This window comes from Piliocolobus tephrosceles, chromosome 1 (genome assembly GCF_002776525.5).
Source record: "Piliocolobus tephrosceles isolate RC106 chromosome 1, ASM277652v3, whole genome shotgun sequence".
Taxonomy (NCBI): Eukaryota; Metazoa; Chordata; class Mammalia; order Primates; family Cercopithecidae; genus Piliocolobus; species Piliocolobus tephrosceles.
Window position 1 is genome coordinate 35,074,921 of NC_045434.1, and position 24,237 is coordinate 35,099,157.

The window sequence follows — 24,237 nt, forward strand, 5'->3', positions numbered from 1 at the left end:
GGAGCTAGGATTTAAGGGAGCTAGGATTTAGGGGAGCTAGGATTTAGAGGAGTTAGGATTTAGGGGAGCTGGGATTTAGGGGAGCTGGGATTTAGGGGAGCTAGGATTTAGAGGAGTTAGGATTTAGGGGAGCTGGGATTTAGGGGAGCTGGGATTTAGGGGAGCTGGGATTTAGGGGAGTTAGGATTTAGGGGAGCTGGGATTTAGGGGAGCTGGGATTTAGGGGGGCTGGGATTTAGGGGAGCTAGGATTTGGGGGAGCTGGGATTTAGGGGAGCTGGGATTTAGGGGAGCTGGGATTTGGGGGAGCTGGGATTTGGGGGAGCTGGGGTTTAGGGGAGCTGGGATTTAGGGGAGCTGGGGTTTAGGGGAGCTGGGGTATTGGGAAGCTCACCAGGCCAGGAATGAGGTCCAGATGAACATGGCAGAGACCTAGCCCCAGTAGCTGGGCTGTGCCCTCCTCTGGGCTCCCTCAGTTCCCTGGGCCTACCACAAGCATCACACTTACCATCTTGTGCTAAAAGGGTCAAATGATGCCTCTGTGAGCCTCATGGATGGTGAGTTCCCAGGTGCCAGCACCATGTCTTAATTCCCCGTGTGCCTCTGGTGCCTTGCAGAGTGCTCGATGCAAGGTAAATGCTCAGGAAGCCTGTGCTGAATGAACAGGGGAATGGGTGTGGCGTCACCTGCATGTTGAACTAGAGCTGCTTGCTAAGACCAGCCTGGCCCGGAGCCTGGGCCTGCCGGCGAGCTGTGGGGCTGAGAGCCAGGCAGGCGCTGGGATCTGTGTTTCTCTGGCTGGGTTTCTCTGGATGATCATCATGGTCTTTCAAGGGATGGGGGCACCAGAAGGGGATCAATGGGGTTTAATCAATAATTAGATAAAAATAAATTCACATGTGTGTTTAGGGGATTTGGCAAATGAGTGCAGCTTGCTCTAGTGTTTGATTCAATTCAAGTTGTCTTTCCTTAGAGGGCAATTTTCCTACATGTTGCCACCCAGAAGAGTAATGTCACTTACGCCTCTTCCACAGCCCTGCATAGGGCTCAGTGATGCAACAAGAAGAAAGGATCAAACGCCCTCGGAAGCTGCTTAATTCTTTGTCTTTAAAAGCATCTAGATTCTCCCTACTCACCACTCAGTCACCGATGAGAACCTCCCAGGCTGGCCATGTCTGTGCTAGCATCAGTTCCCTCACTTCTCTCATCTCCCCTGAGTCTCTTCACCAGCGCTCTCAGGATCTGCCTTTGGCCCCTCTGGAGACACATTTAACCAGTTTTCTTTAGTACATTGACCTCAGCTCTCTACGTGACTCTTGACTTTACAAGTTCCCTCACTTTTACCACCCCACAGCCCCAGGTAAGAGATGCTCTAGGCCAGGTGTGGTGGCTCATGCTTATAATCTCAGCACTTTGGGAGGCCAAGGGGGGCGAATCACCTGAGGTCAGGAGTTCGAGACAAGTTGGGCCAACATGGTAAAACCCTGTCTGTACTAAAAATACAAAAAAATTAGCCAGGCGTAGTGGTGGGCTCCTGTAATCCTAGCTACTTGGGAGGCTGAAGCAGGAGAATAGCTTGAACCTGGCAGGTGGAAGTTGCAGTGAGTTGAGATCATGCCACTGCACTCCAGCCTGGGTGAAAAGAGTGAAACTCTGTCTCAAATAAAAATAAATAAATAAATAAATAAAAAGATGCTCTGTCTCCAGCCCAGGCGCGAACCCCCACCAAGAGAAGAAGATTCAAACTTCTTGGGCCAATCTTCACATGGACTCAGCGCTGAGGCCCTAATGACCTCTGGGGCAGAACGTTCAAGGGAAGGAGGGAAACCAGATGTGAAAGAGTCAATGGCCAGGCTGACCCCACCGGATGCCAATCAGCAGTCAGTATCTCCAGGTTCTGAAAGACAGCTCAATCTGAGTCATTGCCATGTTTGGTGGGTGGGGCCCAGCATTTGGCATCTCCAGGCAGAAATCAAGTTCAGATGGCTTCATGGGGCTGGACACAAAGGTTCAGCTGAAGCAGATGATGGATTCTCAGCCAAGAGGACAGCAGCAGGGCACAACCCCCAGGAAGGGGCCGACAAAGCTGAGGCAACTTGGTTGGGCCTCAGTGCTACTCAGAGGGCTTAGAACAGCAAGGAAAGTGTAGACCAGACCCACATTCTGTGCCACAGGAGGGGAGAAGCCTGTGGTGGGGAGGGAGGTTTGCAGGGCCTTCCACAGAATGAGACTGGGTTAGACTGAGACTGAGATATACTGGAACTATTGCACGGGAAAGCCCTGGACAAACAGGATCATTATTCCAGTCTCTGTCTCAATGCTCTAGCCCACTGGCCATTCGGATGACACAGAGGCAAGTCCCTAACCCTAATCCTAACTCTTCCAGTTCACATTTGCTGCGAGATTTCATTCTGTTTGAGTGTCCAGTGTAAGTTTCCTGTTTTTTGTTTTGTTTTTTAGTTAGACAGGGTCTCATTCTGTTGCCCAGGCTGGAGTGCAGTGGTGTGATCCTAGCTCACTGCAGCCTTGACCTCCTGGGCTCAAGCGATCCTTCCACCTAAGCCTCTGAAGTAGCTGGGACTACAGGCATGCACCACCACACACAGCTACTGGCTTCCCTTTTGGACCTTGTAAGCTACCTCCCTTTTACCCTAAGAGCAGAAGAACTCTAAATCAAGTTTTCTTATGAGGAGACATGTTAGAGTGGAATAAGGAAGATGCAATGTGTCAGGAAAGCATGGCAGAGATTAGCTACCTGCCCCATCAGCCTGTCTCCTCTTATTCTTGGGAGAAACTGGCCTTATTTCCCGGCCTTTTTGCAGTGAGGTACGGCCTTGCGATTATGTTCCAGCCAAAGGAATGTGAGTGGGAGAGATGAGAGCTATTCCCAGGACTAACCCAAGGAGCCCTCCCATCTGAGACGTTCCACTCTCCATGGACCCCGTGTGAAGTACAGTCCCCCAACAAGGCCAGTCCCAAGAGGCTACTGTGCCACTCAGTTTGATTGTTTCAGTGATGGACGGGAATTTGAAGCTGTCAGAGATGGAGAGGAGGCTATTAGGGGAGGGAATTGCAACTGCAGAGCACCTTCCAGCAGGGAAGCTGAGAGAGACAGGTGTGAAATCATCGCCGTACTCTGTTTGGGTTCCATCCAAAGAGGGTAAAGGGAACCGGCTAAGTAAGGAGGCCTCAGGAGCCCTGTTTGGCAGGAGCAAGGAGAGCCTCTGCTGGCTGGCGGTGTTGGCTTTATCTCACACAGCAGGTGCCCTGTGATGGTTGGTTGTGGGAAGAGTAACGGGTTCCCCTGGGTCTTGGGAGGCCCTGGCAAGCATGTGCCATGCTTATCTTCTGTAAGTTCATGGTGAACTTACAGAAGATAAGATCCTTCCACAATACATTTGCTCAGAATTTTCACTTGTCATTGGCTGTGTTGAAATAGCCGGAGATTTACAATGATCTGTTCAGACTGTTATGTTTTGTTCCTGAAATGGAGGTACCGGGAAGTTCATATGATAAAAACTGGATATAAGTTTTCCAAAGAAACGACATGATAGGATTATGATTCTAGCCAAGGTCTGATACACTAGGATAAAAATGATCAGAAATTGCGTAGTAATCAGTGTGCCAATGATAAAAGCTATCTCTACCCTGCACAGAGTAAAGCTTTCCAAGGTGTCTACAAATCAGTCAAGTAGGACAACACAGGAATCAATCATGTGAGATCTCTAAAAATGTTATGTAAGAGGCTCTCTTGGGGCTGCGAGCCAGAGATCCTCTCTGGCTGAGGGCAGCCACCCACATACTGCAGTCCGTTGGGATGTAAACAGCCAGGGCATTCTAAGTGTGAGTTGTCTAGGTCACATGTATTGAGCCGTGTCTGTTTGAGTTTGGCTGGACAGCAAAGCCGGTGGGATTCTGGGTCTTTATGAAATGTTCCACCCTAATCAAAGGGCTTTAGAACATTGGGCCCCCAGTGGTCAAATAGGCCCCTCGGCACACATGACATTCTCTTCATGTTCTCTGGGCCTTGACGTGGGGAGTGGCTGAGCCTGGACCTCATCATGGGCCAGACCCAGAATCACAGGAGGCCAAACTCAGAGGCCTAAGACCGTTTTAAAATTCCCCCCGACCCCAGCCTCCCCACACAACACTGTAAATCCATAAAACTGCAAAAAAAGCAGGACCCTTGTAAAGAAAATAAAACCCAAATGATATCAACTTGGAGAACAGAGACAGGTGGCTGCTTCTTTCTGTCTGTTGTGAATATTCCTTTCCCCCAAACTCCGATGGAACAGCAGTGGGCTCTATGCTGCTTGCCCTGGTACAGATGGGTTTTGCTCTGAAGGGGGATTAGGAAAAGCGTGTCTGACATTCTTCAAGTGAGAACGTCCTGTGGCTTACCTAGAACAAAATTACACCACAGCAATACCAACGCTGCAACACTGCTTCAACCTAGTTTCTCTTGCAGGCGCAAAAGCTTCTTACAAGAATATGAGAATCATTATTCAGACTGGGCATGGTGGCTCTGGGAGGCCGAAGTGGGAAGATCCCTTGAGCTCAGGAGTTCGAGACCAGCCTGGGCAACATAGTGAGACCTTGTCTCCCCCAAAATGTTTTAAAATTAGCTGGGAGTGGGGTGATGCATGCCTGTGGTCCCAGCTACACAGGATGCTGAGGCAGGAGAATTTCTTGAGTCCAGGAGTTCAAGACTGCAATGAGCCATGATCATACCACTGCTTTCCAGGCTGGGAGGAAGAGCAAGATCCTGTCTCTTCATAAGTAAATAATCATTATTCAGGATCGCCACATGGATTTCCCCAGTCCCTCCAGAACATATTGATAAAACAGTGGTGTACAATGTTTGAAAACATAAATAGTAAACGCTGTGAGAAGGCACAAGCCCAGAGCTGTGGGTCTATAGTTAAAATTCTGCCCAAGTGATAATACCAGGCGTACATACATAGATAATTTTCTACTTTATAAAGTGGTTTTGCATTGAGACACTGATTTCTCTTAGACCTTCTTTCCTAATAGATAGGCCAGTGGGCTCATGTGCTATGCTTGGCTAGAAGGCAGCTCATTTAACAACTGCTCAGCCAAGCAAGGGAAGCTCTGCTGCAGGTCCAGGAGGCCCCCAAGCCAAAACTAGCAGAAGGAGGTGGTGCCCATTTTTCACGGGCTGGTGGATGTTGAGGTGGAGTCAGTTGTTTTCGCTGTTAATTCCCTTGGAGAAAGGGCATTCCTACCACAAAGCCATCAGATCTGGGAGGGCTGAATTAAACGGTCCAAGGAAACTGTGAAAAGTTCCAGCCCCTCATTTATAAGTGGGGAAAGTGAGGCCTGGGAAGCTGGTGACCACCCCCAACTCCGTCTCCTTCCCCGATGCAGTGGCAGACACATTCTCCTCTGGCTGCGGTGGAGTAAGACCCACAGCTGTCACCCGTGTCGGAGCTGGGAAATCACCACCTAGGAAATGCATCAGAAGTGCTACAGGTGGCTCCAGAGGTGCCAGCAGCCTCCAGGAAGGATAGGCTCAAGCAGGCACGTGAAACAGGAGGGTGAATGTGATCAGTAGTGGCCTGTGTGGAGATGTCATTCACATGCAATTTGTGTTAGTTCCTGTACTCCTGTGCTGTCTGTCCTCAGATGTCCATGCTGGCCTTTTCTGTGCAACTAGCAGCTGAAATGAGAGGGAAGAAGGAAGTGAACGCCCAGTGATAAGAGGAAAGAGAAATCAATTTCACCAATCCAGATCCCCAGTGATTTTTTATCCCGTGGGGTGCCATGTTCCCCTGACTGTCTACTTTAGCACAAACTATGGCTACCCTCAGAATGGCCTTTTCTTTAGTATTCTTCTTTATTTGCCCCAAAAGCTTCTTATCTTTAGCTTCTATCCCAACTCTCTTCCAGGATTCCAGGATGATAGAAGAACAAGGAAAATAGACTTTTTAGGTGGGCAGGGGTCAGGGGGTGGTTGTGGGACAGGGGCAGTGTGAGGTCAGAGGCATCAGAAACCATCCTGCTGAGATTGGCTACCCCACCTCATACAGAGTATCCCAGGTTAAGTAAAACAGTGCATGCACGTTGAACCAGAGAGACTTCAGGGCATCCGCCAACCCAAGGTGGCTTCTGGTCCGAGGTGGGGTCCATTCTCATGAGGAGTGCACAGCAGAGGACATGGGCTGTGCGCTCAGAGGAGGAGGTGGCTGTCCCTGGAGGATGTCCCTCTGAGTAAGTAGATGAGTCCAGCTGCAGAAGGAGCCTCTGCTTCTGACATGTGCCTTGCACTTCAGCCGTAGCAGGCTATGGTCCCCCTCAGTGTGGACTTTCCTTCTGTTGCAAGAGGGAGAACTGGTGGGACTGTGAAACCTGGCCTGAGCCCCTCATCTCAGTGGCCACAACCCCCCAGGCCTGAAGCTATGGTGACACTCTGGACCACCATGTGGGTCCTGGGCATTGTGACCTCAGCTGTTCCGTACACAAAGGGGTGGTCACTCTGCCCTCACCTTGACCTGTATGTTGCCTAGGACAGTGGTCTGGTCCCGGGGGCTATTGTGGGAAGTTGAAGAACACCCTGGCCTCCTCCATCATGTCGGCCAAGAGGGCAGAACTGAAGAAAACACATCTGGTAAAAGAGACATTGCTGGACGGTGTGGGTCCTCTCTGAGCTCCTACTGAATGGAGATGGTGGCAGGGCAGGGGATACAGAGAACGCGCCCATGGATCTCTGTTTTGTTTGTTTGTTTGCTTGTTTTTATCTGTTCTGAGCATAAATCAGCCTCTCTGTCTGGAAGGGGTGTGAGATTAATCCCTGGCCTTGGGGTGGGAAGGAAAGAGGCCTCTGCTGCCTCCCTCTGGGGACGAGGAGCACTGCCGAGGGAGCACTCATGGTTCCACGGCCCAGGCCTGCCAGGCCCGCATCTAACCAGCAAGGCTAAGGCTCAGAATAACCTTATTAGATAAGTATGATCATCACCTCGATTTTATAGATGAGGAAATGGGGGCTCGGAGAGGCTAAGCAACTCACCCAAAATGTCAGAGCTAGTAGAGAGGTCAGCTGAGGTTGGAGCACAAATCTGCCTGTGGCCGAAGCCCTTGCTCTGGAAACAACAGTTCTGGGGCTTGCTTCTAGTTATCCTAAAGTGCTCTCTCCACGCTGGCCCCTCCAGCAGGGAGAGGGCTGCCTGCTAAATAGGCAGACACACACCCATAGGAAGAGGACAGCACCACAAGATGTGAGTTGGCAGGAATCGGATCCGGGTGCTGCAGGGTCTGTGAGCCTCAGCTCAAGCCAGTTGGGCAGGCAGGGCTGCATGGTTGGGTGGGGGGGCTGGGGAGGGGGCGGGGGTGCAGGGTTCCCGTGCAAGGGCCAGATGTTCTCCTCCCCAGTCCTGATGCCTGCCAGGCTGAATCCCAGTCTCCTCTGTTGGCAGTGCAAGAACTACAAGGCAGTTTGCCTGGAATTGAAGCCAGAGCCGACCAAAGTAAGAAGCTCTTTTGAGGCCATGCCAGCAGCCAGGCCTGCGATCCATGGGGAAGTGACCTGGAGTCAGGGGTCATTTGCTGATCCTAGTGGTCAAGACCTGTGCCAGGTGCTGGGGGATGCACTGAGAGTTCTTGCTCTCATAAAACTTCACACTGTAACCAATCAGACGCATACATGAACCATTCAGCAGTGTCACCTGCTCTTCTGGGAATTAAGACAGGAGACGTGGCTAGTGGCTGCCGTAAAGTGGGTGGTAGGGAAAGGCCTTCCTTTGAGCTGAGAGCGGAAGGACAAGACGCTGGCCTTGCAAAGGCAGAGTAAGAGCCTTCTAGGCAGAGGAGGCAGCATGCACTGAGGCCCAAGGTGGGAATGAGCCTGGCTGTTTCAGGGACGAAAGGAGCTGAGGCCCCGTGGGCCAGCAGGGGAGTGGAACGATGAGCTGAAGGAGGGAGGAGGAGAGAGGAGCCTTCTACACAGGTGGGGCCCCCAGCTTTCCCCTCACCCTAACCATAAGGGTGGAGCAGAAACACCCTTCTGGGGGATCCCTTTTTGCCTCTGCACTTTCACCCGCCTCTGCAGTTCCCAACAGTCTGTGTTCCTGTTTCAATCCACAGACATTTGATTACAAAGCAGTTAAACAAGAAGGGCGGTTTACCAAAGCAGGAGTGACACAGGACCTAAAGGTGAGTGCGCGAACTCGGAGGCATGTCTATACTCCGAACCACTGGAGAGTAAGTTTTCTCCAAGTCCTCAGTGCCTATTTCCTAAATACAAGAATATCCTCTGACGTAGGCACAGTGCAATTACCAAAATCTGGAAGTTAACACAGAGACAACGCTCATCTATAGCCTTTGTTCTAATTTCACCAGTTGTCCCACACGTGTATTTCCTAACAACAGAAAGGTAGACGTTTTCTGGTCCAGGGTCTGATCCAGGATCACACATTGCCTCTAATTACCAGGTGTCTTTTCTATAATCTGGAACAGAACAGTTCTTTGTCTTTGGGGACACTACATTTATTTATTTTTATTTTATTTTTTGAGACAGGGTTACCCTCTGTCACCCAGGCTGGAGTGCAGTGGTGCGATCTCGGCTCACTGCAGCCTCTGCTTCCCAGGTTCAAGCAGTTTTCCTGCCTCAGCCTCCCAACTTTCTGGTACTATAGGCACCTGCCACCATGCCCGGCTGATTTTTGTATTTTTAGTAGACATGGGGTTTCACCATGTTGGTTTCAAACTCCTGACCTCAGCTGATCTGTCGGCCTTGGCCTCCCGAAGTGCTGGGATTACAGATTTGAGCCACCACACCTGGTCTAGGAACATTGACATTTTTACAGATTACAGATCACTTACATTGTGGGATAACAATTTGGCTTTGTCTGTTGGATTCCTCATGATGAGATTCAGGCTGTGCATTTTTTGGCAGAGACGTGATGCCTGTAGGTCCCACTGTCTTATAGTCTTTTTAAAACATTAATTAATTAATTAATTTTGAGATGGGGGGGTCTCGCAATGTTGCCCAGGCTGGTCTCAAACTCCTTGTTTCGAGGGATCCCCCAGCCTTGGCCTCCCAAAGTGGTGGGATTACAGGTGTGAGCCAGTGCACCTGGTCTATCCTATTGTCTCAACAACATCCTTTGTTTCCTCCCTATCGGAAGCTTTTCTCTGACAATGCCCCTGGATCTTTTCTTTCCTCCTGTTGACAGTTTCCCCTCCATCCTAGATCTTTCTTTCCTCCTTCTCTTCTCCATTTTATTTCCTCAGAATGAACTCAGGGAAGTGAGAGAAGAGCTCAAGGAGAAAATGGAGGAGATAAAACAGGTAACGTGATGAGGCCTTCCATATCATGGAGGAAAAGTGTAGCTTCAGGAAAAACGCAATCCTTAACTTTGAATAGTGAAGGAAAGCAGGAATTGCATGGAAAAACGTAACTCAGTCCTAATACCCAGAGAGCTTCAGTGTTAAGTTATTCACTTCTTACTTGTTTGATGCCTAAACCCAATTTTTGAGTGACTGAGGACTCCCTAAAGTGTCTCTTTGATAAGGGTGGGTGATGTCACCTTAGTGATAAAGTTGAGTGAGGGGGGCTGATTTGGAATGTGAATTTAGGGGCAGTCAGGGACCAACCCCGTCTTCCTTATTCGCCTCCCCTGAGCAAGTTGCAAAGCAGGAACCCTCTCATTTCTATGATACAACCAACACCTGTAGCATCCTTAGAAAAAAGGGAATGATCAAGCAAGAAAGTGTAATTGAAGCTGTGGTCTGAGCTCCACATGCAGCCTTGCGGTAAGCAGATCTAAGCCGTGCCAAGGCTGGTGGCGGTGCTGACTTGATGGTGCTTGCACCCTAGTTCCTTCACAGACTCCTTGAGAAGAAAGTGACTCTAACAGGCCATTATTAGTCTGTGCCAGAGGAGCAGCTGCTGCCCTTTGCTTAAAATGCCCTAAAGACGCCACAACTAACCTCAATAACGTGCTCTGTGCTTTGTCAAGCCATGCCTTTCTTCCTTGTTAGATAAAGGATCTAATGGACAAGGATTTTGATAAACTTCACGAATTTGTGGAAATTATGAAGGTAAGCATTACTTGAGTGCCTTCCATGGACCAGTCATACTGGAAACTGTGGAAGAGATACCAGCAGACCCTGCCCTCCAGGAGCTTATTATCTGCTAGTAATCCCAAATTCCATTGCAAGACAGAATTGCAAGCCAAATACTTAATTGGTTGTTTGCTAGTTAGGGGCTTAGAGGCGTGAGAAGTGAATGAGGGTTGGAGTAAGCAGTGAAGTCCTTACAGAGAAAGTGAGTCTCAAGTTAAGCCTTGAAGACTGCATCGGAAGCTTACTGCAAATCTCATCAAGAGCCCAATAAGATTCTTTTTTAACTCAAAAAATTACTAGGATGATCTAGATTCTAGAGCAGTGATTCACAACATGTGGTGTGTTTCAGAATCGCCTGGAACACTAATCAAACAGAGCCTGGGCTCATGTTCAGATGGGGCTGGGCCCTTGTATTTTAGACAAGTTCCCAGGGGAAAGATTGAGAAGCACTGATGTAGAAGCATGAACTGGCAAAAGCAAATAGGTACCCATTTTTCAAGAGCTCTAAGGGGACACTAGCCTTACCAGATATCAAAATTCACTATAAAAACAAAGTTATTAAATCAGTCCAAGGATAACCAAACACATGAATGAAATGGGATAGATAACGCCTCAATAGCCTCTCTGCCTGGGATGTAATGAGAATCAGTTGTGAGAATTTTAAAACTCTATTTACTGACACCCTTTCCCAGAGGAACTGAATAAACATCTCCAGGGTGGGCTGGAGTTGCTTAAAACTCCGTTTTGATTCAGATGCTTGCCCGTGGATGAGAACCAGGTCCTAAACACTTTAGCAGCAGTTACTAACTTTGGCTACACGTTAGAATCACCTGGAAAGCCTTTCCCCTACGCTTTCCCCATGTCCAGGCTACACCTCCTAACAATTAAGTCAGAAGCTCTTAGAATGAGGTCCAGGTGCCAGTGGTTTTTAGTTGCCCAGGTGATTCCAGTGTATACTCAAGGTTGAGAACCACAGCTCTATAGAATTTACAGTATGATAAAGGTGATTTTTTGATGTCAGTGAGAAGGAAAGGATTAGGTATTAATATTAGTAACATTGTTTGACTATATGAAGAAAAACCTTAAGCCAGGTAACACTGTAAAGTTAAATAGTCTATGAAGTGATTTTAAATAATAAAAACCAATAAGAGGAAATTTTAAGTAAATATGTAAATGGAAGTTCTAAATATAAAAACAATGGAAGCAATTACAAAGGAAATATTGATATTTTTAGCTATGTAAGATTTTTTAAAAGAATTATGACACAAAAATCATTTATATTTACAGAATTAAAAGAACAGTTTGGGGGAACATTTTTCCACAAATGTAAGCACAGAAAAAAGGTTTTTATCCATAACATGTAAAGTTCACACAAATCAATAAGAACTAAGTAGGAAAATAGACAAGAGTGTGAACAGACAATCCACAGAAGAGAATGTAACTAAAAAGCAATAAACATATTAACGAAGGCCTGACCTCATAATTAAATACATGCAAATGAACAATTATTGTTACACTCAAATAAGCAAATTTTTAATTTATGACAATTATAGTACAAGACATAAATGCTCTTATGCTGTTAATTAGAGTGCAAATTTGTACAAAACTGGAACATTGTTAGACAATAGATATAAAAAAATCAACCTCTTGATTTATCAATTTCACTTCTCAGAATTTAACCTGTGAGAATAATCAGAAATGCCATCATGGGTATACATAAAAAGACGTTCATCACAGGATTATTTGTAATAATAAAAATTTGGAAACAACCTCAGTTTTCAACAGTAGGGGAATAGCCAAATAAATTATGAAATATTTATATAATAAAAGTTAAGAACTATTAAAGAAAATGTTTAGAAAGAATATTTATAATGAGGACTAAAAAAGCAAGATGCAAGTAATATACGTAGGCTGATCTCAGCTAGGTTAAAAAAAAAAAAGTAAGTAAATATATGGAAAAAAGACTGGAAAAAAATATACCAAAGGGGTTCATAGCAGTTATTTCTGGATAAGAATATTCATACTTTTATATCCCTCTGTGTTGTCCACATTTTCTACAAACGGCATGCATTAATTATTTCTCTGTTAAAATCCAAACAAAGTAAGTGTTTTGTTGGTGGGGAGGCTGGGTATGGAAAGGCATAAAGGAGGCGATTTCAGGCAGGGGAACAGCTTGAGCAGGGCAGGAGGCAGGAGGAGCTATTGTATATGGCAGTCAGCACGGGGATCAGTCATGAAGTGGGACCACTGGGGGAAACTGAGGGGAAGAAAAATGAATGGGCACAAAGGCTGTAGGTAATGATGGCTTTTGAAAGACACGCAGACAAGCTAGGACTTGGTTCTGTGAGCAGCAAGAGGCCTCTGGAGATTCTTAATCAAAGAACATGCTGGGAGCAGCATTTCAAAAAGCTTAGCCCAGCGGTGTTTGTTTGCAAGGCTGCCTGGGTGGGGCCCGGGGAGCAGGTGGAGATGTCTGGCAGTAGGAACACCAGAGCTGGACCAGGTGTAGGGAAAGAAGGAAAAGATAAATCTGAAAGATGCACTGAAGGAAAAATAACAGTTCCTGGTGGCCAATTCAGTACGGAGACTGAAGTCTCGAGAGGCAAGCATCCGTGATGACACCAAATTTTAATCTGGATGATTAGAAGAAAGTGGTGACAATGACAATGCCAGTGGGGAGATAGAGCTAGCTTGGGAAAATGAAATCGGTTTGGAACATGATGATTTTGAAGGGGTACATGTTGGTGAGACATGTAAGAATATGGGACATTTTGACTCTGATGTTTTGGACCTGGGGACATTGACTTCAAGGATATTTTGACTCTATGAATACAAATATTTTATTCAAATTTGTGTTAACATTTAAAAATGCTTTTCGAGAAGGTATTTCATAAAATTTCATCTCTATGCAGACAGTGTAATTTCTTGATCAATTTTCTAAGTACATCAATTAAACTGTTACCAAATCTTTCATTTTTTAATGAAAATTATTTTATTTGAATAAATTCTTTTTATTTCTATTTTATGACAACCCAAACCTGTTTTTCTGTAACAAATATTGTCAATTACAGCTTCTACCATCTTAGAATGTCCACTATTTCCATTCGATTTACCCAGGTCGAGTTTTATAGATCAAAACTTTGTCAAGATTGTATTATTCTTTCTGTTCTGAGTGAATAATACATGTGATGTATCCCTTTAGCTGCTGTCAGTTTTACTTGTTGTTGACCATCTTTGCCAGGAATTAGGTAAAAGATGAAGCAAACACAAATACGTAGGATCTGGGTGTATGGCAAGGGTCAAAACATTGCAAAGTGTCTTTGGGGTCACAAGATTGGTCTTCTTGGTTCCATCATTTTATAGGCATCAAACCAAGGCAAGCATTGCTTTTATCCAAAGTGTGAGATCAGATAAAACAGTAGCTGGCCTCTGGCTCACCTAGAGACTTCAGAAAAGTCCCCTAATGTCTCTGCCTGTGCTTTCGTCTCATTGGGGAATGGGAATGAGGAAGGGGAGAAGCTGTGCATGTCACGGACACTCCAAAATCCACCTCACCCAAGTCTAGTGAGGATTCTTGAGGAAGTAAGATGCAGAATGGTTTGCAGAGAGGCGGGAGGAAGGTATTTCCAAAGCCCTTCAAAACGCAGATGCTAGTTCTGAATTCTCTCTTGAAGGAAATGCAGAAAGATATGGATGAGAAGATGGACATTTTAATAAATACACAGAAGAACTATAAGCTGTAAGTGTAACCTGCACTTGTCTCTCCCCATCCCTAAAGGGTCTCCTCCCTTCCCTTTGTTGAATCCCTTTTGCGTTCGGAGGACACCCAGACTCTTGGAGGAGTTGTCTTGGCTCCTACTGCCCCTGTGGTTTGGAGTCAAGGCCTTCCATGGCCACCTGTGTACTGGTTGTCTCCTTGTCATGTTGGAAAATGTCTCCCCAACTCTCCGCCCCTCCCTGGCCCTCCTCCCCGAGTCCCCTTAGAAGAGCACCAAAGGAACAGCAGGAACTCAGGCTGATGGGAAAGACTCACAGAGAACCACAGCTCAGGCCCAAGAAAATGGATGGAGCCAATGGAGCACCCTGTGCTCTTCACAAGAAGACGATGGCACAAAAGAAACAGGGCTCACTGGATCCTCTTCATGAGTGCGGGCCCTGCAGTGTAAGTGAAGCCCTGCCCGAGCCCAGCACTGGTGCCAGGCCCCTGGCTCCTGCTCCCTGGTGACTTCCTCGAGCTTGTGCTGTATCATAGTGAAGGGACTTCTGGGTGCGCCCGAGCCTGCGCCCTCCCTGACCTGCCTTGCCTTCTAGGCCGGTGGCGCCTCCTTAGCTGTGACCGTGCAGGACTTGCCCCTGGATCCACCCTCGTATTCTGTCCTTCCCTTTAGCAAGGGCAGATGAGGTTCCTCGCAGGCTGCCCTCCTTGGACCAGGGGAAACTGATCTTTCTTGTGCCGTTTCTGTCCTCTGCAGGAGAAATGTTTGTTGTGTGCTCTAAAGAACAACTACAATCAGGGGTAGGTAGATCCATACAAGATGTGCCTTGTCTCAGTCAGGTGCCTTGTTTTTCCCAAGGCCATGTGCTCCCAGCCGCACTCACATCACACCCCTCCTGAGGTTGTGCAGGGAGTAGGGACTGTTAGCAGATGCTGCCACCCAGCACACTCAGTCGTAGAGGATGTGGCACCAGAAAGGAGGACTTGGGTCGCCCAGCCTAGAGGCTGCTGCCCGGGGCTCCCACGGTGGGGAGGGTGCACCACCAGCGACAGAACTGACCTTGCCTCAGGTCCTGCCCTTTCTCCCCATCCAGGGGGAGATATTCACACCAAGTCTGGGCACCCTTTTCACCCTTGGCTTCTGGAGCTGCCTTCTGATTTATCTGTACCTCAACCCCAGTGACATCGCATATGTTTCCAACCTAGCGCAGCCGCAGAACCTACCAGCAGGTCCGGTTCATCACCTCCCCGCTCCTTAAGCTGCACAGTCAGGGCTTCTTGTCCTCTTAAATACCACCCCGACCCCAGGCCTCCATTGGAGATTAAAAGCCTTCATTCAAAGCCAAAGGGGATGTCATGGTTTTGAGTTCCAGTCCAAAACTCGAGTGTGTGGAGGTCAATTCTTTTTGGTTCTCTATCAGTGTATTTCAGACTCCAACACTTCCCCCTGCTTCCTGATGGATTGGTGGGAAATTCCATCTTAGTCATCTTAGGGTCCTCCCAAGCACCAGCTCCCTCCACTCTACCTGGGTCTGCAAAGGTCCCAGGTCAGAGCATGGGGAGGGCCCCTGATGATAGCAGACATCAGTCTGTGTGATCTCAGGAGAGACCCTGCTACCTGGCCCGCCCACTCACTCCCTCCTGGTAATCAGCTTCCACCCCTGCATGGGGCCCAGGTGTCTTGGGTGATGCAGGGAACTGCTCGGCCTTGAGTTCTGCCTGCACCACACCCCTCTGTGGTCTTATCACCAAGCAGGACTCAGGTCCTTGCTGCTCATAGGAACTGGGTGGCTTTCTTGGGTTCTGGAGATCCACCCTTCTCACCCCCTTGAAGGTTTCCTCTCCCTCCCTCCACCCCCAAAGGGAACCTTCCTTCAGAGGCCTCAGCCCTTTACAAAGGTGGAGAGGAGCCAGTGACCACCCAACCTTCTGTGGGCCACACTGCGCCTGCCCCAAAGTCCCAGACTGAGGGAAGGTGAAGCTTAACTGCCAGCTTGAAATGAGAGTAAAGAAGATACAGAACAAACAGTGTTTCAGAAACTGTCCTGCCCTCGGTGTGATTCTTTGGCTTCAATTTGAAAGAGGAGGAATTATGGGATTTCATATTTTATTTCACACTAGTTCCTCCTTGTTTCATCTCTTTGCTAAGCTGGCTGCTTCTACCATCTAATAAATAACTGGACAAGTTCTTTTTTTTTTTTGAATTTTATTATTATGGTTAATTTTGTGGGTTCATAGTAGGTGTATATATTTATGCGGTACATGAAATATTTTGACAAAGGCATGCAAGGTGAAATAAGCGTGCCATGGAGAATGGGGTATCCATCCCTTCAAGCATTTATCCTTTGAGTTACAAACAATCCAATTACTCTCTAAGTTATTTGAAATGTACAGTTATTGACTATAGTCACCCTGTAGTGCTATAAAATAGTAGGTCTTATTTATTCTATCTTTTGTTCCCCTTAACCATCCCTACCTTGCCCCCAAGCCCCCCACTACCCTTCGCAGCCTCTGGTAGCCATCCTTCTACTCTTTGTATCCAGGAGTTTCATTGTTTTCATTTTCAGATCCCACAGATAAGTGAGAACATGTGATGTTTGTCTTTCTGTGCCTGGCTTATTTCGCTAAACATAATGATCTCCAGTTCCATCCGCATTGTTGCAAATGACAGGAGTTTGTTCTTTTTATGGCTGAATAGTCCTCCATTCTGTGTGTGTACGATATCTTCCTCATTCATCTGTTGATGGACACTTAGGTTGCTTCCGAATCTTGTCTGTTGTGAAGGGTGATGCAACAAACGTGGGAGTGCAACTCTCTCTTCAATATGCTGGTTTTCTTTCTTGTAGGTATATACACAGCAGTGGGACTGCTGGATCTATGGTAGCTTAATTTTTAGTTTTTTGAGGAACAACCCCCAAACTGTTCTCCACAGTGGCTGTACATTCCCACCAACAGTGTACTAGTATTTCCTTTTCTCCAGGTCAAGTTCTTAATGGCTGCAAATTGATGAGCAATGTATTTGGTGCTTCCGATAAACATTTAAAAAACAAAACTCAAAACACATGTAGGCCTTGTTTACAAGAAGCTTATAGCTTTAAAGGTGAGATGGCAAACATGCAGAATAACAATATGGACAGTGTAGAAATAAGTACAATAATCATACGCGTGTAATGAAAGCAGAAATGGATCAGAAATGGGGGAAAGGAGAAGGGTGGGCAGAGCTCTGTATTAGTTCCCTATTGCTGCTGTCACAGATCACCACAAATTTAATGGCTTAAGACAACAAGAAATGGGCCTAACGTGGATCTTATTAGGCTCAAATCAAGGTGACAGCACAACGGCATTCCTTCTGGAAGCTCTAGGGGAAAATCTGCCCCTGGCCTTTCCCGGCTTCTGGAGGGGACCTGTCTTCCTTGGCTGATGGTCCCTCCCATCTTCAAGGCCAACGATGGCCGTGGGATCTTTCTCATGCCTCATCACTCTGACACCGACTCTTCTGCCTCTTGCTTCCACGTTTAAGGACTCTTGTGATTACATTGAGCCCACCTGGATAATCTGAAATAATCTTTTTATTTTAAGGTTAACCAAGTAGCAATCCTAATTCCCCTTGGCCATGTAACATAACATATTCACAGGTTCAGGGACTTAGAACATGGACATCTTTGCAGGATGTTATTGTGCCCATCAAAGGGGACTTCCCAGACCCTGTCCCTTGACTATCAAGCCTCCAAACAGTTGGGAACACTGCACTATTCAGTTCTGTGCTGTGGTGGTTTTAAACTAGGCCCACAGATTATTTAATACTCCTTTTATACTCTTTCCTTCAAGAGGAACCCAATTCCTCTCCTCTTAACTGTGGGCTAGACAGAGAGACTTACTTCTAATGAATGGAACATGGCAGAAGTGATGTGTATTACTTCTGAGGTTAAGTCATAGGAGAAGTGGTGGTTTCCATCTTGCTCTCTCTTGGACACTGATTCTGGGTGAAGCTGGCTGCCATGTTGTAAGGACGCCCAAGCAATCCTGTGAAGAAGGCTACATGGCAAGAAATTGAGGCCTCCTGCCAATAGCCATTTGAGTGAGCCATTTGACTTGGAAGTGAATCCTCCAGCTCCAGTAAAGCCTTCAGATGATGGCAACCCTGGCTGACCTCTTGCCTGCAACTGCCTGAGAAGATCCTGAGCCAGAACCGCTCAGTTAAGCTTCTCCTGGACACCTGACCTGCAGCAGCCGTGAAATAATAAATGCTTGTTGTTTTTAAGTTGCTAAGTCTTAAGGTAATTTGTTACTCAGCAAGAGATAAGAATATGTCTATTTCCTGTTCATTGTTTTAAAGACTTGAAACATTGAGATTTATATGGTTATGTGCACAAATGTGCAACTTGATGAATTTTTATCTACAGATACATGACTGGAATTGTTCTAGAACACTTCCAGCCCCTCTTCCCAGCTCACATCTGCCCCATATTCAGGTTACTATTATTCTAATCTCTACCATTATGTGTTATTTTGCCTGTTCTTAAAGTTGACATAAATGGAATCATACGTTATGTATTATTTTGCTCAAAATTGTACAACTCATGCATATTGTTTGTATATAACAGTAATTCATTATTTTCTAACTGACATGAAGTTTCTATCTTGTGTCTACCTCTTCATCTATTTTTCTATTCTCCTGTTGGTAGTCCAGATTGTTCTTTAAAATAATCTAAGTAAAAGCCATTTTCCCAGTTGCCCTCTGTCCATGCTTCCCTATATTTAAACACGTACCTTAGTCCACAGCACCCGGTGGGTTACGCTGCTTCCTCTTCACTGAGGAGTGTACGAAAGGGCTTGCCTGCCTCCCCATGCCCACTGTGCTTAGCTCTGAACGTCTGTCCTCTGCCTGCCTTTCTCTTGAAGCTGCTCCCTTAAAGGAAGCTGGTCACCTCCTGACGGCCAATTCTATTGACTCTTCTGCAGCTCTTGTTCTTCTGATTGAGTTCCTGCTTTTGACCCTGGTGAGTAATCCATCTTCCTTGAATTCCCCAGCTTCCTTGACTCCTGTTCTTCTACCCCTAACTTCTTTTGTATCTCTCTTGGCTACTATTCCTCTATTGTCTTAGTAGTTTGGGTTGCTAAATCAAAATATCATAAATGGAGTGGCTTTAAAACTACAGACATGGCCGGGCGCGGTGGCTCAAGCCTGTAATCCCAGCACTTTGGGAGGCCGAGACGGGCGGATCACGAGGTCAGGAGATCAAGACTATCCTGGCTAACGTGGTGAAACCCCGTCTCTACTAAAAAATACAAAAAACTAGCCAGGCGAGATGGCGGGCGCCTGTAGTTCCAGCTACTCAGGAGGCTGAGGCAGGAGAATGGCGTGAACCCGGGAGGCAGAGCTTGCAATGAGCTGAGATCCGGCCACTGCACTCCAGCCTGGGCAACAGAGCGAGACTCCGTCTCAAAAAAACAAAAAACAAAACAAAAAAAAAAACCAGACATTTATTTCTCACAGTCCTGTAGGCTGTAAAGTTCAAGCTCAAGGCACTGATGGATTTGCTTTCTAATGCAGGCATTTCCTGGCTCACAGATGGCCTCTTCTCACTGTGTCTTCACATGGTAGAAGGGGCAAGAGATCTCTCTTTTATAAGGGGCACTAATTCCATTCGTGAGGGTGCTGCCATCATGACCCAATCCCCTACCTCTAATACCATCCATCCCCTTGGAGGTTAGGTTTCAGCATACAAGTTCTGAGGGACATAAACTTTCAGACAACAGCATCTGCCTCCATTCTCAATGTGGATGAACCCTAGGGTTTTCCCTGAATTACTTGACATTTTTCTAGGGACCTGCTTCACTTGCTTCTTAGAGTTGGACGGAGAAACAGAGTCTGTCTCGCTCAACACAGCAACCCTAGAATTAACACACTGCTCAGTGCATGAGTATGTAGCACTTAGCATCAACCCTCAGGATCAGAAGGTCAGAGCCAAACTGACACAGGCCCTCCTGAAAGGGATCAAACTGGCTCTGGAATCTAGAGTCTAGATTAATTTAATAATGGGCAAAAAGATAAATGAGCTGGAACAAAAAAAGTCCATGTGACTCCAAAACCCAAGCCCTGGTCTTGTTCTTCATGTTCAAGAACACTGATTTCACGTTTCTTTCTTGATTGAGTGTCCATAATCATAACGTGACTGATGATCAAATGCCTCTCCCACCTCCTTTCTCATCAGTATTCATATGGCAGCTTGTTATTCCTCCCAGATAAACTGGTTGAGAAGGCAATGTAAATTTGTTTAAGAGGTACAAATGTCAACTTTGCTCTAAAGCACCATGAACTTGGCTGACTGCAGTGTCTTATGCCTGTAATCCCAGCACTTTGGGAGGCCGAGGCAGGCGGATCACTTGAGGTCAGGAGTTTGAGACCAGCCTGGCCAACATGGAGAAACCCTGTCTCTACTAAAAATACAAAAATTAGCTGGGCCTGGTGGTGGGCGCCTGTAATCCCAGCTACTTGGGAGGCTGAGGCAGGAGAATCGCTTGAACCCGGGAAGTGGAGTTTGCAGTGAGCCGAGATTGCACCACTGCACTGCAGCCTGGGTGACAGAGTGAGACTCTGTCTAAAAAAAAAAAAAAAAAAGCATGAACTTGAACAGTGGCTTCAAATCATGGTCCCTGGCAGGTGACCCCAAGCCTTGGACTCAAGCCCTGACCTGTCACCCAAGCTTGGATCTACCTGTTGTTTCAGGGCCTCATCATCCTGACAACTTCAACACAGCCAAAACCAAACTCCCCCGTGTCCCCAAACCCTTCTCTGCCTGATTTGCTGACGGGAGTCCTTGTCCTTGCTCAGTTCTCTGACAGCTAGAGCACAGGCTGATTTCAAGCCAAAGGCTGGACCTCATCCCCTCACAGGGCTTTCACCAGCCTGTCTGTTTGCTTGTCCACTTGCCCTGGACTAGACATCCCTGGAGGAAACCTGGAGTGCTGTGGAGCTCAGAGTCCCCTGCCCTGAGCAGCTGGTCCCAGAGCTCCTTTGGTTATTTTGAGGATTTCTGAGAATATAGGTAAAGTACCTGTTACAAAGTTTCCTCCATGGCTTCTTCCATGACGTATCTTTGATGGCTTTTTAGGGCCTTTCCTGAAGAGCCGAGGATGAAAAAAGAGAATGTGAGTTCCTTAAGGGCAGAGACTGTGCAGAATCCATCGATGACACCCCGCCCCTGCCACTTGATGGCTGCGTGGCTGTGGAGAACATGCCCTTTTTCTGCCCTTGGTACCACGTTAGTCATTAGAGCTTCACATCTTCTCATCGTCCACAGCAAATGAGCAACCAGGTCCCATGGAGCCTTTAACCATTTCCAGTGTTTATTCCTGAATTCCCCTCTCTCCCGTACACACTCTAATCTTAGTGTCTGGGTCCTGAGCTATGTCCAGTAGCTTCTGACCCAGTGCCCTCGACTCCAGGAGTTTCTTCTCACAGCCTGGAATCCATTGTCCACGCCACTTCCAGAGATTTCCTCCCAAACTACTACTTTACTCTGCAACTCACCCTCTTGCTCAAAAACCCCCAGGGCTGATTACTGATGGGATAACAGACACACTCTTTAACCTGCCGTTCAAGGCCTTGCATTTCCTATACTATTTTTCACCTTTTCTCCCCCTGTCCCTATCTGTAAACCCTATACTCTAGGGTCCCAAATGTGCCCTTCACATTCCCACGTCCTTGCCTTCACTCCCCTTCTTCTCTGAGCTCCAGGAATCTCCAATCATCCCTGCTGCACTGCCCTCTGCTCTAACATCTCCTCAGGGACCCAAGGACTAGGTCACTCAGCTGGGTAGAGGCGTTTCCCACCTTACTGTTCCAGCCCGCGTATGTCTTTCCTCTCCGTGCAGATTGTCAGTTTCTAGAGGCAGAGCGTATGCTGTCTTCATCTTCATCCTCAGCATGGAAGTCAGAACCCTGCACTTGGCAGGGGCTGAGGAAGTATTTTTTGGTTGAACTTTTGCTGCCTAGCCTGAGGTATTCACGTTGGCCCTCCTGACCCACTCCTGCCCTCTTGGCTCTGTGGCCTTGGGACTGTGGACATCCCCGAGGGTCCCTGGGAGCCAACAGGGGTCTCCTGTCACATGGAGCCCTCCGGGACCGTGCAGGTTTGGGGAAGATCCCAAGAAAATTCTCCAAGCTATCCAGGGTCCATACGTCACCGTGTCTGTGCCAGGCTGGCGGACGGGATGAGCAAGGCTGCCTCCCAGCCTACGTAGGTGCCAGTTTTAAGAACAGAAGCAAGGTCATCAGGGAAACCGAGCTGCCACGATCTGCTGAGGCACTATCTTCTTTATGGAAATGATGATGCAGCTCTAATTCAGTGCCGAGGACTGGTGGCAGTGGTCGCTGCCGTCCCCATCCCTTGACCTTTCCCAAGCTCCCTCACGCCCCAGTCCCACATCACCCAACTCACAGGTGACAGGACAGCTGTGTGAGTTTCAGGGACAGGCTTGCCTGGCTGTCAAAAAGCTGTTTCGTGTGCCCCTGGGGAGAGACCTGCAGGGAGCCACCACCAGACGTTCCTGCTGACACTGCGCACAGGCCAGCTTTACTGGCAAGCTTGTGCTTTTTTCTGGGTCCCAATGTCACCTCCTCTGGAACAGAATGATACTTAACTTCATCTCTTTTCCTAAAAATACTATTCCTGTCCTGTTTACAGAGCCATGGGGGGCATCTCCCTGACCCAGGCCCCTACTTCTGTGCTCTGGGACCCTGCCCTCCTGGACAGAATCAGGAGCCGGTTGACTTGACCGGGGTGGACGCCCAACCCAGCTCGCGCAGTTGGATTCCTTTCCCTGGCGGTTTGGAACTGGAATCTGGTGAGAACTCATTTGGCCCCAGAACTGAAGATGTGTAACTGGGAGCTGGGTTGCCATCTGCCACCATTAGCTGAAGATGCAGAAAAAGCTGATCTCTTGGAAAAGAAAACCAGTTAGCAGAAAGAGAAGAATCAAGTGGAGGAGTGGAGAGAAAGGCCTGAAGTCCGGAGAGGGGTCTGCAAGAGCCAAAACTCTCTGGGTCCCAGGCCCTCTTGGTCCAGCTGTAGCTCCCACCTTAGCTCTGAGGGACCCCCTGGCCTCTGAACTGTATCACCCATTCCTGTTTAGGCAGAGTGGGCTTCTGTTATTACCAAACAAGCCTTAACTGAGGCCACACAGAAGAAATCTGAGATAGTCCAATCAATCTCTTCCATTTACAGGCGAGGGGTTTGAGGTCCAGAGGCGTGTGGCGAGGCACCCTCCACTGTGGCCAGGCCCGGACCAAAGCCCAGGTTTTCTGGCTCCCGGCCCAGCACTTTGCTCCCTTTGCCCTGTGGCCCTCCGGGGCCAGCAGCTCTTTCAGAGACAGCAGGTGAGATAGAAGGAGCTCAGAGGTCACGACCAGCCAGATCCAGATACAAATTGGTGGATGCTGCAGACAAGTCACTTAGTCTCTCTGAGACTCAGCCTTTTCCTCCAGAATGTGGGGGTGATAACATCTAAATAGGAGTGTTGTGAGAATTAAATGAGTATATATGGAGGAATTAGATTTTTAAAAAACTGCTGTGTCAACAGTAACCATGAGGTCAGATTTGGTTTCCTGGATGAAAGGCCTTCAGTTCACAGACCCAGTTTCCTGACACATTGACTAACACTCATCATGGCCAGGCCTGCAATGAAATGACTTTTGATCTACCTTAAAAAATAAACAAATGACCTACAGCTGTTTTGAGAGGAGGTAGGCAATCAAGCAATAGGAAAATGTGAGTGGTGTGGGGATCAGGACTGGCTAGTCCAGAGGACGGGGTGGGTCCCTTGTAACACAGCATCTCACTCCTGTCAACCTGGTGACCGATGACAACAGAGTGAGGTGCAGTTGGCTCACCCCAGCCCTCCCACAGGTAACAGGTGCGCAGCCCCAGGCCCTGACTCATGCGGTCATCAGAGAAACATGAGGGTGAGTCATCTGGAAGCAATTAAGAGGGGAGGCCCAGGAGGGGGCCAGAGTGTGTCATCCATCCCATCACTGCCATGGCCCTGGCCCAGTGCCCACTTACAGCATTCCTTCTCCCGGGTCACAGGCCACAGGCCAGTCCAGAAGGTGGCTGAGGATGGGCTCAGGCATCCAACCCTTCTGACTGGAGCCCAGATCCATCTCTCTAAAACTCAGCAGCTCTGAGGATCCCCCAATTCCATGACAACGGGCTGCCCACCCACCTTCCCAAGGGGTGCTACCCTAACTTGCCACAGTCTAGTCTCAGCAAGCTGAAGCTGTCCTTTAAGAACATAAGTTAGAACATGTCACTCTTCAGCTCAGAACTTTCTAGTGTTTTCCCACTTCTCTCAGAGCAAAATGCAAAGTCAATGGTTCACAAAGCCCTACAGGATCCGCCCTGCTGCCTTCCCCATCCCTAACCCTGTACAATATTT

General features: G+C 47.7%; 1 protein-coding gene across 6 annotated transcripts; it reads left to right on the forward strand.

Moving 5' to 3' along the window:
- Positions 1-6,476: 6,476 nt before the first annotated feature.
- On the forward strand, positions 6,477-16,844 carry TEX35 (testis expressed 35). 6 transcript variants are annotated; one of them, XM_023231265.1, is made up of 9 exons: positions 6,477-6,627; positions 7,433-7,483; positions 8,100-8,168; positions 9,249-9,305; positions 9,999-10,058; positions 13,757-13,821; positions 14,058-14,244; positions 14,555-14,598; positions 15,661-15,985. In XM_023231265.1, the coding sequence occupies exons 1-9, from the start codon at positions 6,589-6,591 to the stop codon at positions 15,764-15,766; spliced, it is 678 nt and encodes a 225-aa protein (XP_023087033.1). In that variant the 5' UTR covers positions 6,477-6,588; the 3' UTR covers positions 15,767-15,985. The 6 variants fall into 6 exon arrangements, with proteins under 6 accessions (XP_023087033.1, XP_023087034.1, XP_023087035.1 ...); XM_023231266.2 differs by lacking the exon at positions 15,661-15,985 and adding an exon at positions 16,644-16,844 and having other exon boundaries at positions 6,515-6,627; XM_023231267.1 differs by lacking the exon at positions 15,661-15,985 and adding an exon at positions 16,642-16,681 and having other exon boundaries at positions 6,519-6,627; positions 14,555-14,595.
- Positions 16,845-24,237: the final 7,393 nt, after the last annotated feature.

Coding starts and splice junctions, on each gene's coding strand:
- TEX35 (XM_023231264.1), top strand. CDS start 6,589: ATGTCGGCCAAGAGGGCAGAACTGAAGAAAACACATCTG. Junction 14,245..14,554: donor ATGAGTGCGGGCCCTGCAGT/GTAAGTGAAGCC, acceptor TGTCCTCTGCAG/GAGAAATGTTTGTTGTGTGC. Junction 14,593..15,655: donor GCTCTAAAGAACAACTACAA/TCAGGGGTAGGT, acceptor TCCCTCCACCCC/CAAAGGGAACCTTCCTTCAG.